Source organism: Eucalyptus grandis, chromosome 5, assembly GCF_016545825.1.
Source record: "Eucalyptus grandis isolate ANBG69807.140 chromosome 5, ASM1654582v1, whole genome shotgun sequence".
Lineage (NCBI taxonomy): Eukaryota > Viridiplantae > Streptophyta > Magnoliopsida > Myrtales > Myrtaceae > Eucalyptus > Eucalyptus grandis.
This window is the reverse complement of record NC_052616.1, coordinates 4,718,280-4,733,505: the sequence shown is the minus strand read 5'-3', so window position 1 is coordinate 4,733,505 and position 15,226 is coordinate 4,718,280. Positions and strand designations below refer to the sequence as shown.

The window sequence follows — 15,226 nt, the reverse complement described above, 5'->3', positions numbered from 1 at the left end:
TTAAAATAATTAACTAATAAAAATATGTTTATTATCAATAATAATTTTTATCTAAATAATTTTGTAAATGATTAAAGTATTTTTCATTCATTCGATTTTTTTAATTGACACAAGCAATCAATTTAGAAAAATATTTTTCAATTCCTTCACTATTCGCGAAATAAACATGTCACTAATTTCATGAGAGAGAAATTAAAAACATTGACTCAGCGTCAACGTCTACTTCTTGGTCTGGCTTCTTCTGATTTTGCCTATGAGAGAGAAATTAAAAACATTGACTCAGCGTCAACGTCTACTTCTTGGTCTGGCTTCTTCTGATTTTGCCTCTTTAAAAGCGATTCGCTCGCCCCGCGAGACGCACCCTTCTAATTCTGCGCAAATCATGGAACACATAAGGAATTTTTTCAATACCTTGTTTTGGCACAAAGGGAAAGAAGATGCTGATGACAAGGGCTTCGCCAACTACCACCTCGTGGTGGCCACCCTGATTGCTGCTGTGACTTTCCAAGCCGGCGTGAATCCCCCTGGCGGGGTATGGCAGGAGGACTTGTTTAACAAAGATGGCAAGAAGGTGGGCGAGGCGGGGCGGGCCATTTACGCCACGGACGAGACGGCCTTCTACATATTCCTAGCATTCAACACGCTCGCCTTCTCAACATCGATGTTTCTCATAATCTGCCACACCTGGGGCTTCCCTTTATTTTTCGAGGTGATCGTTGCGATGATCTCCATGGGGATAAGTTATGGGGCCTCGGTCTTCGCAATCAAGCCGAGTCATGTGGAGTCCCAGTTCTTGTTGTTTATTGCAGCGGTTCCGGCTATCGCGAGGGTTCTCATCCTGATTTGCAAGTATGTCTATCCGAAAATATTTTAAACAAAATAGTAAGAACCTTAATGGTTAAAAGTGATGCATGTGTCACGGGCCGAAAGAAGGTTGACCCAAGAGGTTCCCCGGGGACGATCGTAATTTATCCGTGGTAGACTTCCTATGCTCACTCGGATTTCCAACGAGCCTTCTCCCCGAAGTTTCTAGAAGACTCTAGCTTTACTTATGTCGGTAGTTAGTAGTTGACATTTATATCTGGTAGTTAGCACTTATATCGGTAGTTGAAGCGATGCGATCTCGTCCGCCGGTAGAATTCTAGATTAATGGTTGTAATCCAAGGCCCTCGACTATAAGAAGGGGTGTCCTCCTTCATTTGTAAGCATCCACTACTTCCGCAATACAAAGCAAGCTTCTTTTCAGAGCTCTTCTCTCTAGATTCTTTCTCTCTCTACGATCCGGGTAAGGCGAGCGAGTGAGCATTCGATCGAGTAAAGCTTGGCTTAGGTGCTTCGGTGATCCAAATTGATCCTAAAGTGCCCGAGTCACCGCGCAGTCACAATCCCAATCGATCGGCCCGTGACACATGCATCTTGGTTTTGAGTGGATTGGCTGTCCATAATAGTGTGTTTTCAGTTGGCATGTGAATTAGCGAAAGAGGAAGAAAGGCACAATGTTGCAGTTGTAGAAGTCCGCAGATGACTTTGGGTGTGACGGTCTGCGGAGTAGAATAAGTATGTCACATTGGTGAAGCTCTTTCTCTCGATGTAACTTTTAAATCTTGTAAGCACTTTGTGAGATATAAATCGTCTGCATGTAGACCGTTCGTTGATTGCTGTCTTTCAATTATAATTTCTGAAAAAGAAATATTGATCGCAACAAAAAATGACAGTGAGGGAGGAAGGGAGGGATTGGAATCTTGTTAATTTAAGGTTAAATGGACATCATCATTTCGCCTACGTCCAAGAGAAGAATTGTGATGTCTCGACAGTTCCACTTCTTTTAATTGGGGTGCATTTCTGACATTTAAAAGTTCCATATTGAATGAGAGAGACCAGATCGAGTAATTCACAAATAAACACTCTGTCAAACGGCCATTATTTTATGTTGTCACTCAAATTATTGGGTTGAGCTATTACAATAATTCCAAATTGACTTAAGACCCATCTTTAATTATAAGGTTAATGCCATGAAAATCATAAATTTGTATACTTGTAATAAGTTTACCCCAAATTGATTTTTCTATCACAAAAAACTTCAAATTTGTACACTTATAACAAATTAACCCCAAATTAATTTTTTTACTACCAAAAACTACAAACTAGTTTATTTTATTAAATTTTATCATTAAATTACTAAGCTATAATACATGGCAGTTGATGAGTATATTGATTGGAATTTTACCCTCGTTTGTATCAGTTTGTGATTTTTCGTAATATTAATCCAATTTAACAAAAACTAGTGGAAAGTAAATTTGTCACAAAAATATATTAACTTGAGGTTTTTTATAGTTAAAAAATTAATTTGAGGTAAATTTATCATAAGTATGTCAATTCATAATTTTTTATAGTAAAAAGATTAGTTTGTGATAAATTTATTACAAGCGTATCCGTTTGGGATTTTTGGTGGTATTAATCCTTAATTATATGAAAGTAATTGATTGTGAAGTAAAGTAACCTCCTACACTCATAATTATCAAAAATAGAGTGAAATGAGTGTGTTTTGAAACTTGGCATAAAGTTTGCTACACGGAGGTATTTTGGTCCTATACCAACTAATAATAGCGTACCCTACTCTTTCAAAGTGAAGGATAAAAGTGACATTAGAGTGAAAAACAAAGAAGGGAATAGTTCATTTTCTTCATGGGTTGAATAATTGAACCGTTCGTATGATCAAGCAAGTATTCATGAACCCAAACCCATACCGGAAAATCCCCTAACTGTAGAATCTCCCTAAGAAAAGGACACATAAGAGCAATTAGGTTTCCTCAGGACACACAATTCCTAGTCACAGGCCTAGTCCACAAAGGTAGGGACCCTCGTGCAATCAACATTCAGCTTTTTGGGAATCTTCATAATTGAAAATCTACTCATTTCCTACTAGAAGCCAAAAACGCGACTTGGATTCTTCCAAGTATCTAGACTAAGAGAGAAATTATAAACGTTGACTCGAGCGTGGACATCTACTTCTTGGTCTTGCTCCTTCCGATTTTGCCTCTTTGAAACAGAGTCGCTCGCTCACTCGTGAGATGTAACCCTTCTAATTCCACGCAAATCATGGGCACGGTTATTATATAAGGGAGTTAAGCCCATGTCCGTTAAACTTAAACCAAGCCCAAATTAAAAGACTCACGACCAGCTTGCTCTTTCACTAAAGCAACGTCAAACCCATGCTAAAGCCTCTTTCAAATAAGGATGGATTAAATCCAAGTCCATGTTAAACTTATTTATCATTGTAGAGCCCATACCTAATTTTCTGTGCTTCTCGCTCAGTTTCTCTTCACGTTCAACTCATTCAAACATTTCCAGATTGCGAAACTTCCCTTCTTTTCGCTCCTTCTCTTACCCTCCATGGTTGTTTACTAAACTTTCTGTATCCATTGTTTTCAGTTGGTGGACTGAGAGCTCATTAAATTTTATCCACTTACTCATGAACCTCGAGACTCACAATTTAAAATCAATGCACCAAGAGCTCAAGCCACAAACGCATGGACTTCACCACTGACTGCCCATCATCGTATCGATTCATCATACACATTCTAGCCGTACACTTTATCCACTTCATTTCAGTCAAGCATCACAAAGCCAACACCAAAACATGCAAAACAAGGAGCCAAACACAAGAAAAAAAAAGGACATTAAGCCATGTACACGAGCCACATAAGAATGAACTCGAAATGAACGAATCGAAGATGAATATTGTGATTTAAAAAAGAAACGATCATCAAAATGTTCTGATTCAGGGGATGTTCGAGAGACAATAATAGAGGTTCATCTGGACATTTTTGCAAATAAATGGCGTGCAGCGCATTGAGGAGAAGCAAATGACCATTCTAAGGCTCGGACTCAGATCTAGACCCGTGACGCCAGAGAAATCAACTCAGTCGAACACAAAACACTCAAGAACCATATAGACCGAGCTCAACTCATCCTTTAGACAGAACAAAGCGGAGCAGAAGGGGCTTGCGTGGGTGAGCATTTAGACGCGGAGACCCTATCCGGCTCAAAGACGGTGGTTATGGGGTGAGCTCGAGACAACCCGAGCTATGGCCAACTGCCTCGTGATGTCCTTGAGCCGAGATCCTATGGGCAAGGGAAGGACGGACCGAAAAGACATTTGCCGAAGAGGTGGGTACAGGGAAAGTGAGGTCGAGACAACGAGGATAATGGCTGGGGTTACCAAACGGGACTCAAGTGCGACCGAGAGACTGGAGAACTCCTTCTTGCCCACAGTCTGCTCTCTCTCACAGTTTCTCTCTCTAACGATTTCTCTCTCTCCTCAAACAAGCGAGCCCCCTCGCTTTTTAGGGCAACCGGCAAGTGCTCATGGCTTTTGCCATTGCCAGCTTACCAGCCGACCTGACCCTGACCTGCGGATCACGCCGCAACCTCTGCTCCCTCGCAACCCTCTACTGTACGATGCTCTGTTCTCTGGCTTTGTACCCTCCTTTTTGTAGAAGCATGAACGGCGTGAGGGGGATGGAGACCAGCATGCGGGCTAGGCTTGGGAGAAAGGATGATGGGCTGGCCCGCGCGGAGGAAAAGAAAAGAGAGAAAGGAGTTGGGCTAGGCCCAGCTGGAAAAGAGATAAGGGTCCCGGTTAACCCGGTCGGGTCTAACTCAACTTCTTTCTTCTTTTTGTTTTTGTTATTTAAAAAAATGAAATAAAATAATAATAAAATTTTTAATTTAACATATTTTTAACGAATTCTATCACTACTCAATGCAGATGCCCCTAAAGTTAATATGCTATGCAATTTCAATGATTTTTTTAGGGGTTAAAAATTAACTCCTAATATTCTATGTAATTAAACCCTAAATAGATAGTCAAAATTTAGATGTCAACAGGTGCTTTGAGGATGAAAACACATTTTAAGTATACTAACACATGTAATTGAATTGATAAGTATTGCCTGTACAAACACATATTTATGGGTTGATGGTTTTATCAATGGGATCTCTAAGGGTGCAATTGATAACATTTTTATTATCGAGAACAATTTCTTTTCTATTTCTACTCTCTAAAATAATATCTGAGTAAAACAACTCGTTTGGTAATCATACAAAAGTTATATTTTTAGAATAGAAAAAGAACAAAATGCATTTAGTACAATCCATAATTTTCTTTTATAAAGTGGAATTTCTTTTAACTTTTTAAGAAATTTTTTCTTTTTTTCTTTTCTTCTTCTTGCTTGCCACTTATCACAGCTGCCAGTCAGTGGTTGGCAATCGACGGCAACAACAGCGATGGGGCGGTCGGGCGACCAACAACGAGTAGCGACTAGCCGGCGATGGGGGATAGGGGTCGGTAGTGGTGGGTGGCAACTATCAAGGGCGACAAGCAGCAAGCAAGAAGAAGAAAAGAAAAAATTGACTTATTTCTAGAAATTGTTCCCGGGAGCAAGATGCTACATTTTTTTACTTCTCATTTTTATTCAAAATCTATTCCCTAAATGTTTTTCTATTTCGGGTAATAGAAAAATTAGTTAACGTTATCAAACAATTTTTGTTCTTTTTGGTTCCAGGGAGCAAGAGAGCGAAAGAACAGAGGAACAGAAACGTTCCTATGTAGGTCCTAAGAGTGCAAAACAACTTTGCTCTACAAAATGTGAGCATGCTACTGGATGTGAGATATATTGATAACAGGATGGACCAATAAAAGGAGAACAAAGAAAAGGACATGAAGATGTCAATAAGCTTGGATAGACCTTGTGTATGGTGAACAAATTAGAGGGCAGGCAATCATTGAAAAATTTGGATGGACCTTATTGCAAAAGGAGTTCTCTCTACAAATGGAGTATCAGTTGTGCATACAAGCCTATAAAATCCTAGAAGGAAGACCAAAACCCTTTATCAATTTGATTTGAATTCAATATTGTAGTTTGCAATTGATTTCAGGTGCTGAATTCCTCAAAAAGGTGGGTTGGAGAATACCATAATAGTTTACCATATTTGGGCAAGTAATAGAGATGACAGACCCTGTAGAAGCAGAACTGACCATCTTAGCAAATAGACTTTGCAGAGCTACTAAACAGCATTTTACGATGGCAAATGACAAATGCAACGGCTATTCATGGGATTTGAGTTTCAAGTGGTTATTTGACGTATGATGGCTATAAATTCAACCCAAGGAAAGGAATAGAGTTGGGGAAACGGGAAGAAAAAAAAAAAAACTAGCCTATGCTTTGAGTGTTCATCTTTTTGCCATCTTCTTACCATTCTTATGTGTAAAGATGTGTAAATCAAATTGTATTCCTCTGTCGAGGTATGTGCATAAGAAATCTAAGAAGAGAGTGAGTTATAGTGTGGTGAGAGTTGCTTGAATATGTAGAAGTATCTACTAAAGCTTTGTGTGGAAGAAACATTTCTTGCAAGCTGTAAAATCTCAAGTATTACATAGTGAATTATTGCTTTGTTGAAACTGTTAGAGTTAGTAGTGTAAAGTAGGTCAAGGGGAAGGCCGACCCATTATAAATTTGTTTTGCATCTCTTCTATCTCTTGAACTCTTTTATATTTCCATCGATAGTAGATAACTATTTCTACGTACACCTAACTGTCTATCTAGTACTCTATAAAAGTTATAAGTTTTCTTAGACAACCAATTCCCCTTCCCCACCCTCCCTCCACCGCCCCCCAAAAAAAAAAAATTATCAACTAATATCAAAGCTAAGTGCTTAAGAATCAAAGTATTCCACACTTCAAAGTAAAAGATCCTATCGATAGCATTGTAGGGGCTTATTTTAGCAATGGACACAAACCTCCTATGTTCAAAGGAACTAGCAAATACTGATTGGAAATGCAAGACGAAATTGTTCATTTAATCTATGCAGTGCGTGCTGTGGAAGGTAATTGAAAGAGGTCTATATATTCCAATAAGAAGAAATGCAATTCCTGGAAATGCAATTGCAGATTCTGCCGTAAACATTCTTTGTATTGTGATTTATCGTCTATTGAGATTAACAGAGTTTCTTCACTTGGAAAAGGAAATTTGGTAAGCGCTTAAACTTAAATACGAAGGACCAATAGAGTTAAAGAAATCCAGATGAACATCTTGCTTGAAGATTATGGGACGTTTAAAATTAAGTCTTGTGAAGGCATCATTAGAATGGTCATGCCCTTCAAGTACATCGTGTGGACTTGCTACACTCGGCAAGATCTATACAAATGAGGAATGCTCAAATAAGATACTTCGAGCAATATCAAAAGAATTAGCTTTTGAATTAGTGGCAACCGCACTTGAGGTGCAGACAGAACGGGAAGGGGTGTGACAGTGATAAAGCCGATGGCGAACTTAAAGGGGGAAAGGTTGGAAAGGGGGAGGGGGGGGTGGTTGTTGGGCAATAAATATGTTTTGCTATGGCTATATTGTACGTATATCTAGTATGTAGAAAGCTAAATTTTGATTCAGGGTTAACTTTTGGTCAAAGGGTTAACAGAAAAGTCAACTCGAAAGTCAACCGTTTGATTTTTTGGGTTTTTTTTTTTTATAAATAAATTAGAAATTAATTAAAAACAATAACACAAAAGAAAAAAAAACAACACTTTTTGGCGGTAAAATGGGATTCTATCGCGATCGAAAACTAAAATCTCGATTTTTTTTTTACCTTTAATAATTCGTTGACTAAAAATCAGGTGTCACGGTCTTTATAATTTGGAAATGCAAACTACACCAATTACCCCCAAAAGAACAAAAGCAACCCCAAGATTTGAGTAAATTTACCCCAGAAACTTTAATCCTTTTTCGGTCTCTTTACATGTCTATGTGTGAACAAAGTAGATAGAGTGCTCAATGGCCTCAAAAACCGTGTGCTCATAGACATGCTTAGTGTCAACTGTCCCTGAATCAAGGGTCTATTATTGGGTTATCAACTTTTTTCCATTAAATTAATATGACTCACCAACTTTTTCCATAAAATTATCATATAACCTTATCAATTCTCACTTGAGTTACATACTAAAATTTATTAGGGTTTTCTTTATTCACTAATTTCTTACTGTTTCAAAAATATATATACTTTTATATAATAGCAACACCATTAATTTGCCTAAATTTTTAGAAATTACCAACCTTAATTAAAGTGGCTCTCTAACTTTTATCTGATTAAGTTACTCATGACTTTTGGGTCGCCAACTCTTATTAAAGTTATTAAATTTGATTTAACTAATTTTATACTTTTCTTCAATTAAGGTATTAACTAGTTATGGATTACCAATGTTAATTTGAGTTACTTACTAATGTTTATTTATTTTCTTCTTAATTTATCAACTTTTCTATTGAGTTACTTAATCAAGAGTAAAATTGTTAAGTCAACAAATAAAAACATCGGTAATTTCATTTAATAGTCAATATATTTAAGATTATGGTAAGAAAGTTAAATGAAGAGGTTCCCCCCTAAAATTTACTTCCTAAAATTAAAAGTGATTGTGAAATTGAAAGAAAGTGCAAAGTAGGAGATGCAAAGTAGGAGATTTGATCTCTTGACCCTTTTCACGAGTGAGATTCAATTGGGGGAATTCCATAGCTAGATTTTAGCGGAAGAAGCTCTTAAAGTGAATTGGCAAATGCAGAATACTATTAGTTGTCAACTGAACAAAATTGATGAATAAAGTGAAAATTTCGAATTTAAGCACTGGAAAATGCAATTAAATGTTATCGTGCATTTGTTTCATGAAAAATAAATAATTTGAGAAATATTTTTAAAAAAATAATTTCTTACATCACTTAAAATTAAATTAACAAAAATTATATTTTTATGATGGACTAAAATGTTCATGTATAAAATTGTTATTAATAAAAAAAAATTCTGCATTAAATAATTTTTTATTGTTATAAATGTGATTTCAGAAAAAAAAAAAAGAATCAAATCAAGTATTTTGCATGAAACTAAGCACACCTAATATTTATGTTTGCATAATCAGAATTAAATCCTAAAACTTTTCCATCAAGTGCTCCATCAATATGTGATACACTGCCATGTGGCACTGTCACTGTCTTTCAGGAAATTTGACTGATAAAGCTAATAAATCAGACTAACGATTGAATATTTGCTAAATTAATTAAAGGTTTAATTAGAAAATGAAGAGCTTTATTACCCTCTGGAGATGATTATCTCCAAGATAAATCCTCAATCTGTTTTGTCGCATGCGTAATCGTAAATAACGTGGAGGATTTTCTGTTTAGCACTTCACGTCCTGTCACATACGTCCTTATTTCCTCGGAATGAATGCTAGCCAGAAAATTCAGTTGGAAAAATTTAATGAATCGTGAATCACGTGGAGGATCTTCTGTCCGGCACTTCACGTCCTGTCACATACGTCCTTATTTCCTCGGAAAGAAATGCTTGCCAGAAAATTCAGTTGGAAAATTCAATGTGCGTCAGCACTTAGCTCAGCTTTTTGGCGATATTATTTGAATCATGATAATTGCTATATCAAAAAAAGTTAAAAAGAGTTTCCACGAATAGACGTTTTCGTGCACATCTAGGACAGTTAGATTATATCATTATTTGATTGGTGTACTTGCACTTTCATTTCCATAAATCGCACCTCATGAGAAAGAGAACTATAAAATCAAATCTTGCATGTTAGTAATTATAGATTGCATCTTCACTCTTAAAAAAATCACAAAATTTATGTCTAGGGACGCATTTAGTAATTATTGCTTGAGCATTTATGCATGAACATCTAGATGCATGTCAGGGAATCAAATTGGGAAGATTGTACAAAAAAACATTTATGAAAGAGACAAAGTACCAATAATTAAAATCAACACAACCAAGCATCCAAACTCACAAATTCATAGAAATAAGGTGAGCTCCCATGTCTCGCTTGACTTCTAATCAGCCTATAATAGATTAGAGGACACTCCTAAGTTTAATACCCAATGAGTAATTAATTAATAAATCACGTTGGGATTGGCAGCTCTTGAGAAACCTTGTGTTAAGTGTAAGCATCACTTGGGAAGAGCAATCATTCACTTTTGTTTAATTAAAATATCCATGTAGTGTTTAACAATTAATTAAAAAAGCCATGTAATATTTTTTGTCGGAAATACTTAAATGATCGTTTTTTCTTGGAAGTGACGTTAAAGTTATTTAGCGAATATTTTGTCTCTAAAGTAAGGGTTGTATAAAAGTTATAACACTTCTAGTATCTTTTTTTTTTTTTCCCAAAAATACCTATGATGCTTTAAGGATGAGAAAACATTTTAAGTATACTAACGTGTATAATTGAGTATTGAGAAGTATTGCCTCTACAAACACATATTTATGGGTGGATGGTGTTGGTAATAGGACGCCTAAGAGTTCAAAACAGCCTTTGCTCTGCGAAATGTGAACATGCCATTGGATGTGAGATATATTTATAACTAGATGGATCAATAAAAGGTGAACGAACAAAAGGATATGAAGACGTCAATAAGCTTGGGTAGATCTTGTGTATGGTGAACAAACAAGAAGACGTGCAATCATTGAAAATTTGGATGGACTTGATTGTAGAAGGTGTTCTCTCTATAGATGGAGTATCCAGTTACGCATACAAGCCTATAAATTCCTAGAAAGAAGACCCAAAATCTTTATCAATTTGATTCGAATTCAAATTTATGTTTTACAATTGGTTCAAGTGTTAAAATCCACAAAAAAGATGGGTTGGAGAATTTCATAATAGTTTACCATATTTAGGCAAGTAATAGAGATGACAAACTATGCAGAAGCAAATCTTAGCAAACAAACTTTGTAGGCTAGTAAATATGGTTTTGTGGTAGCAAATGACAGATGCAACGGTTATTCATGGGATTTGAGTTTCAAATGGTCATTTGAGGTACGATGGCTATAAATTCAACCCAAGGAAAGGTGTAGAGTTGGGGTTGGGGTTGGGGTTGGGGTGGGGGGGGGAAACGGCTACAAAAATTAGCCTATGCTCTAAGTCTTCATCTTTTTGCCATCTTCTTACCGTTCTTGTGTGCAAAAGATGTGTAAATCTGATTGTATCCCTCTGTCGAAGTTTATGTGTTTGCAACCAAGGAAGAGAGTGAGTTGTAGTGATGTGAGAGTTGCTTGAGTTTGTAGAAGCATCTACTAAGGCTTTGTGTAGAAGCAACACTCTCCAAAAGTTGTAATATCTCAAGGATTACATAATGAATCCCAGCCTTGTTGAAACTATTAGAGTTGGAAGAGTGGATTAGGTCAAATGGAAAGCCAACCCATTATAAATTTGTTTTGCATATCTTCTGTCTCTTTAACTCCTTTGTACTTCCATACATAGAAGATAGTTGTTTCCGCATACACATGATTACTTGTTTGGCACTTTATATGAAAAAGTTTAAGGTTCCTTAGACAGCAAATTTACTCCCCTCTTGATTGTTTGTGCCTAATCTATTCATCAATTGGTATTGAAGCCAAGTGCTTAAAAATCGAAGTGTTTCATACTTCAGAGTAAAAGATCCAATAGATAGCATTATAGGAGCTTATATCAACAGTGGACACCATTTAACCTCCTTCGTTCAAAGGAACTAATTTTAGTAATTGAAAATGCAACATGAAAGGTTTCTTTTGATCCATGGAGTACGCATTATGGAATGCAATTGAAAGACGTCGATATATCCCAATAAGAAGAAATGCAATACCTAGAAAATGCTGCTGTTTTGCTAAGAGTCACTACGGCTACGTCGTACGTGTATCTGGAACAAGTCAATGGTTCTTTTTTATTTTCTTCATGTAGACTTCACACTGTCCAGTCGTTCAAATGAGTGGGGATTCACGACCCGAATCCCAACTCTAGATTCCCCCGAGAAAAGGACACAAAAAGAACTGTGAGTTTTCATCATGACACAACGTTCCCACTCGCGGGCCGGGCCCACGAGGGTTTGCTGTTATTTCGATAAATGCAAAGCCACTTGGATCCTTCTAAGAGCCAGACGCGACAAGGATTCTTCTCGGTCTCAAGGCCAAGGCAAAGATATTATAAACAGTGACTTAAGTGTCAATGTCTAGAAATGAGCATGTTTTGGTCCCGTAGCACCTAATAATAGAGTAACCTAATCTTTCAAAGAAAAGGATAAAAGTGATTTTTTTTTTTTTTGAAAAACAAAGAAGAGAATAGTTCATTTTCTTTGTGGATTGAATAATTGAATGTGATCTATTCACTTTGGCCCCACAACTAAAAGTCACTATTGCTTGTGCTATCACATGCTATCCGGTCCATATTGGTCATTAATGCTTTCATTTCATGGGGGGCTAGAATAGAGATGTGAGAGCGAGGGAATAGGGTTTCGCAACCTACACACACGGCACATGACACACATAGTGATTTGTAAAATAAATACATAATAGGAGCATATTAAGAAAAACCTAGACCTCATGTGATGAACTGCATATGCATGATTACTTGTTTGGCACTTTATATGAAAAAAAGTTTCAAGGTTCCTTAGACTACCAATTTACTCCCCTCTTGGTTGTTTGTGCCTAATCTATTCATCAATTAATATCAAAGCCAAGTACTTAAGAATTTGAAAAAAAAAAAAAGTACTTAAGAATTGAAATGTTTCATATTTCAGAGCAAAGGATCCAATAGATAGCATTATAGGAGCTTATTTCAGCAGTGGATACCATTCGACCTCATACGTTCAAAGGAACTAATTATAGTGATTGGAATGCAACACGAAAAGATTTCATTTGATCCATGGAGTACGCGTTATGGAATGCAATTGAAAGACGTTGATATATTCCGAAGAATGCAATACCTGGAAATGCAACTGCAAATGCTGCTGTTTTGCTAAGAGTCACTACGGCTACGTCGTATGTGTATCTAGAACAAGTCAATGGTTCTTTTTCATTTTCTTCATGTAGACTTCACACAGTCCAGTCGTCCAAGTGAGTGGGGATTCACGACGCGCATCCCAACTCTAGATTCCCACGAGAAAAGGACACAGAGCTGTGAGTTTTCATCATGACACTACCTTCCCACTCGCGGGCCGGGCCCACGAAGGTTTGCTGTTATTTCGACAAATGCAAAGCCACTCATATCCTTCTAAGAGCTGGACGCGACAAGGATTCTTCTCGGTCTCAAGACCAAGACAAAGATATTACAAACAATGACTCACGGGTCAATGTCTAGAAATGACTATGTTTTGGTCCCGTAGCACCTAATAATAGAGTAACCTAATCTTTCAAAGTAAAAAAAATGAATTTAAAAAAAAAAAAAAAAAAACAAAGAAGGGAATAGTTCATTTTCTTTGTGGATGAATAATTGAATGTGATCTATTCACTTTGGCCCCACCGCTAAGAGTAGCTATTGCTTGTGTCATCGCATGCTATCCGGTCCATATTAGTCATTGTTGCTTTCATTTCATGGGGGGCTGGAATAGGGACGCGAGAGTGAGGGAATAGGGTTTCGCAACCTACGTACGACACATAGCACACATAGTGATTTATAAAATAAATACATGATAAGAGCAGATTAAGAAAAACCTAGACCTCATGTGATGAATCGCTCTTATGGTAAGCATTCATGAACCCGAATTCATCCTAAGGAAAATCCCCAGCTCTAGAATCCCCCAAGGAAAGGACACGAGCAATTGGGTTTCATCATGGCACAAGATATGGATTTTCCACAGAGGTAGGGACTCTCATGCGATCAACATCGAGCTTTTCCACAATCTCGATAGATGACAAGCACTCATGTCCTGCCTTAGATTTGTTTCTCAAGAAAATAAATAATTTAAAAATATTTTTTAGGATGATTATTGGTATCATTTAAAATAATCAGTCAATAAGAAATATTTTCATTATCAATAACAATTTATGTCTAAATTTTTTTGTAAATAATTAAAATGATTTTCATTTATTTAAAATTTTTAATGGATACAAGCAATAATTTTTAAAAAATATTTTTCGAATCATTTGTTGTTTGTGAAACAAGCGCACCTTAATTTCTAGAGCATGAGAAAGAATGTAAACATTGACTCAAGCGTCAACGTCTACTTCTTGGTCTTGCTTCTTCTGATTTTGCCTCTTTAAAAAGCGATTCGCTCACTCATGAGACGTACCCTTCTAATTTTGCGCAAATCATGGGACACGATTATTCCATAAGGGGGTTTTTAGTTAAACTGTTCATGCACAAAGGGCAAAATGACCACGACCAGGAGGTGTACAGCAAAACGTACCGCAACTATCACCTCGTGGTGGCCACCCTGATTGCTGCTGCGACTTTCCAAGCCGGCGTGAATCCCCCCGGAGGGGTTTGGCAGCAGAAGACCGAGGGGAAGCACGAGGTGGGCCGGGCCATTCACGGCACGGACCCGTCGGCCTTCTACGTGTTCCTGGCGTTTAACACTCTCGCCTTCTCATCATCGATGCTTCTCATAATCTGCCACACCTGGGGCTTCCCTTTCTTTCTCGAGGTGGTCATTGCGATGATCTCCATGGGGATAACTTATGGGGCTTCGGTCTTCGCGATCACGCCGAGTTACATGGAGTGCCAGTCCTTGTTGTCCATTGCAGCGGTTCCGGCTATCGTGAGGAGTCTCATCCTGGTGTGCAAGTATGTCCATGCGAAAATACATAATAATAGTAAGAACTTTCATGGTTAAAAGTCATGCATGCATCTTGGTTTTGAGTGGATTGGCTCTCCATAATAGTGTGTTTTCAGTTGGCATGTGAATTAGCGAAAGAGAGGAAGAAAGGCACAATGTTGCAGTTGTAGAAACCGCAGTTGACTTTGGGTGTGACGGTCTGCGGAGTAGAATAAGCATGTCATATTGGTGAAGCTCTTTCTTTCGATGTAAATTTTAAATCTTGTAAGCACTTTGTGAGATATAAATCGTCTGCATGTAGACCGTTCGTTGATTGCTGTCTTTCAATTACAATTTATGAAAAAGAAATATTGATCGCAACAAAAAAAGACAGTGAGGGAGGAAGGGAGGGATTGGAATCTTGTTAACTTAAGGTTAAATGGACATCATCATTTCGCCTATGTCCAAGAGAAGAATTGTGATGTCTCGACAGTTCCACTTCTTTTAATTGGGGTGCATTTCTGACATTTAAAAGTTCCATATTGAATGAGAGAGACCAGATCGAGTAATTCACAAATAAACACTTTGTCAAACGGCCATTATTTTATGTTGTCACTCAAATTATTGGGCTGAGCTATTACAATAATTCCAAATTGACTTAAAACCCATCTTTA

General features: G+C 37.3%; 1 protein-coding gene across 1 annotated transcript; it reads left to right on the top strand.

Annotated features, from left to right (window-relative positions):
- Positions 1–382: 382 nt before the first annotated feature.
- LOC104442869 lies at positions 383–14,886 on the top strand. Its single transcript, XM_039312846.1, has 2 exons — positions 383–849; positions 14,063–14,886. Exons 1-2 carry the CDS (start codon positions 383–385, stop codon positions 14,628–14,630), a joined length of 1,035 nt encoding a protein of 344 aa, XP_039168780.1. The 3' UTR covers positions 14,631–14,886.
- The last annotated feature ends 340 nt before the right edge of the window (positions 14,887–15,226 follow it).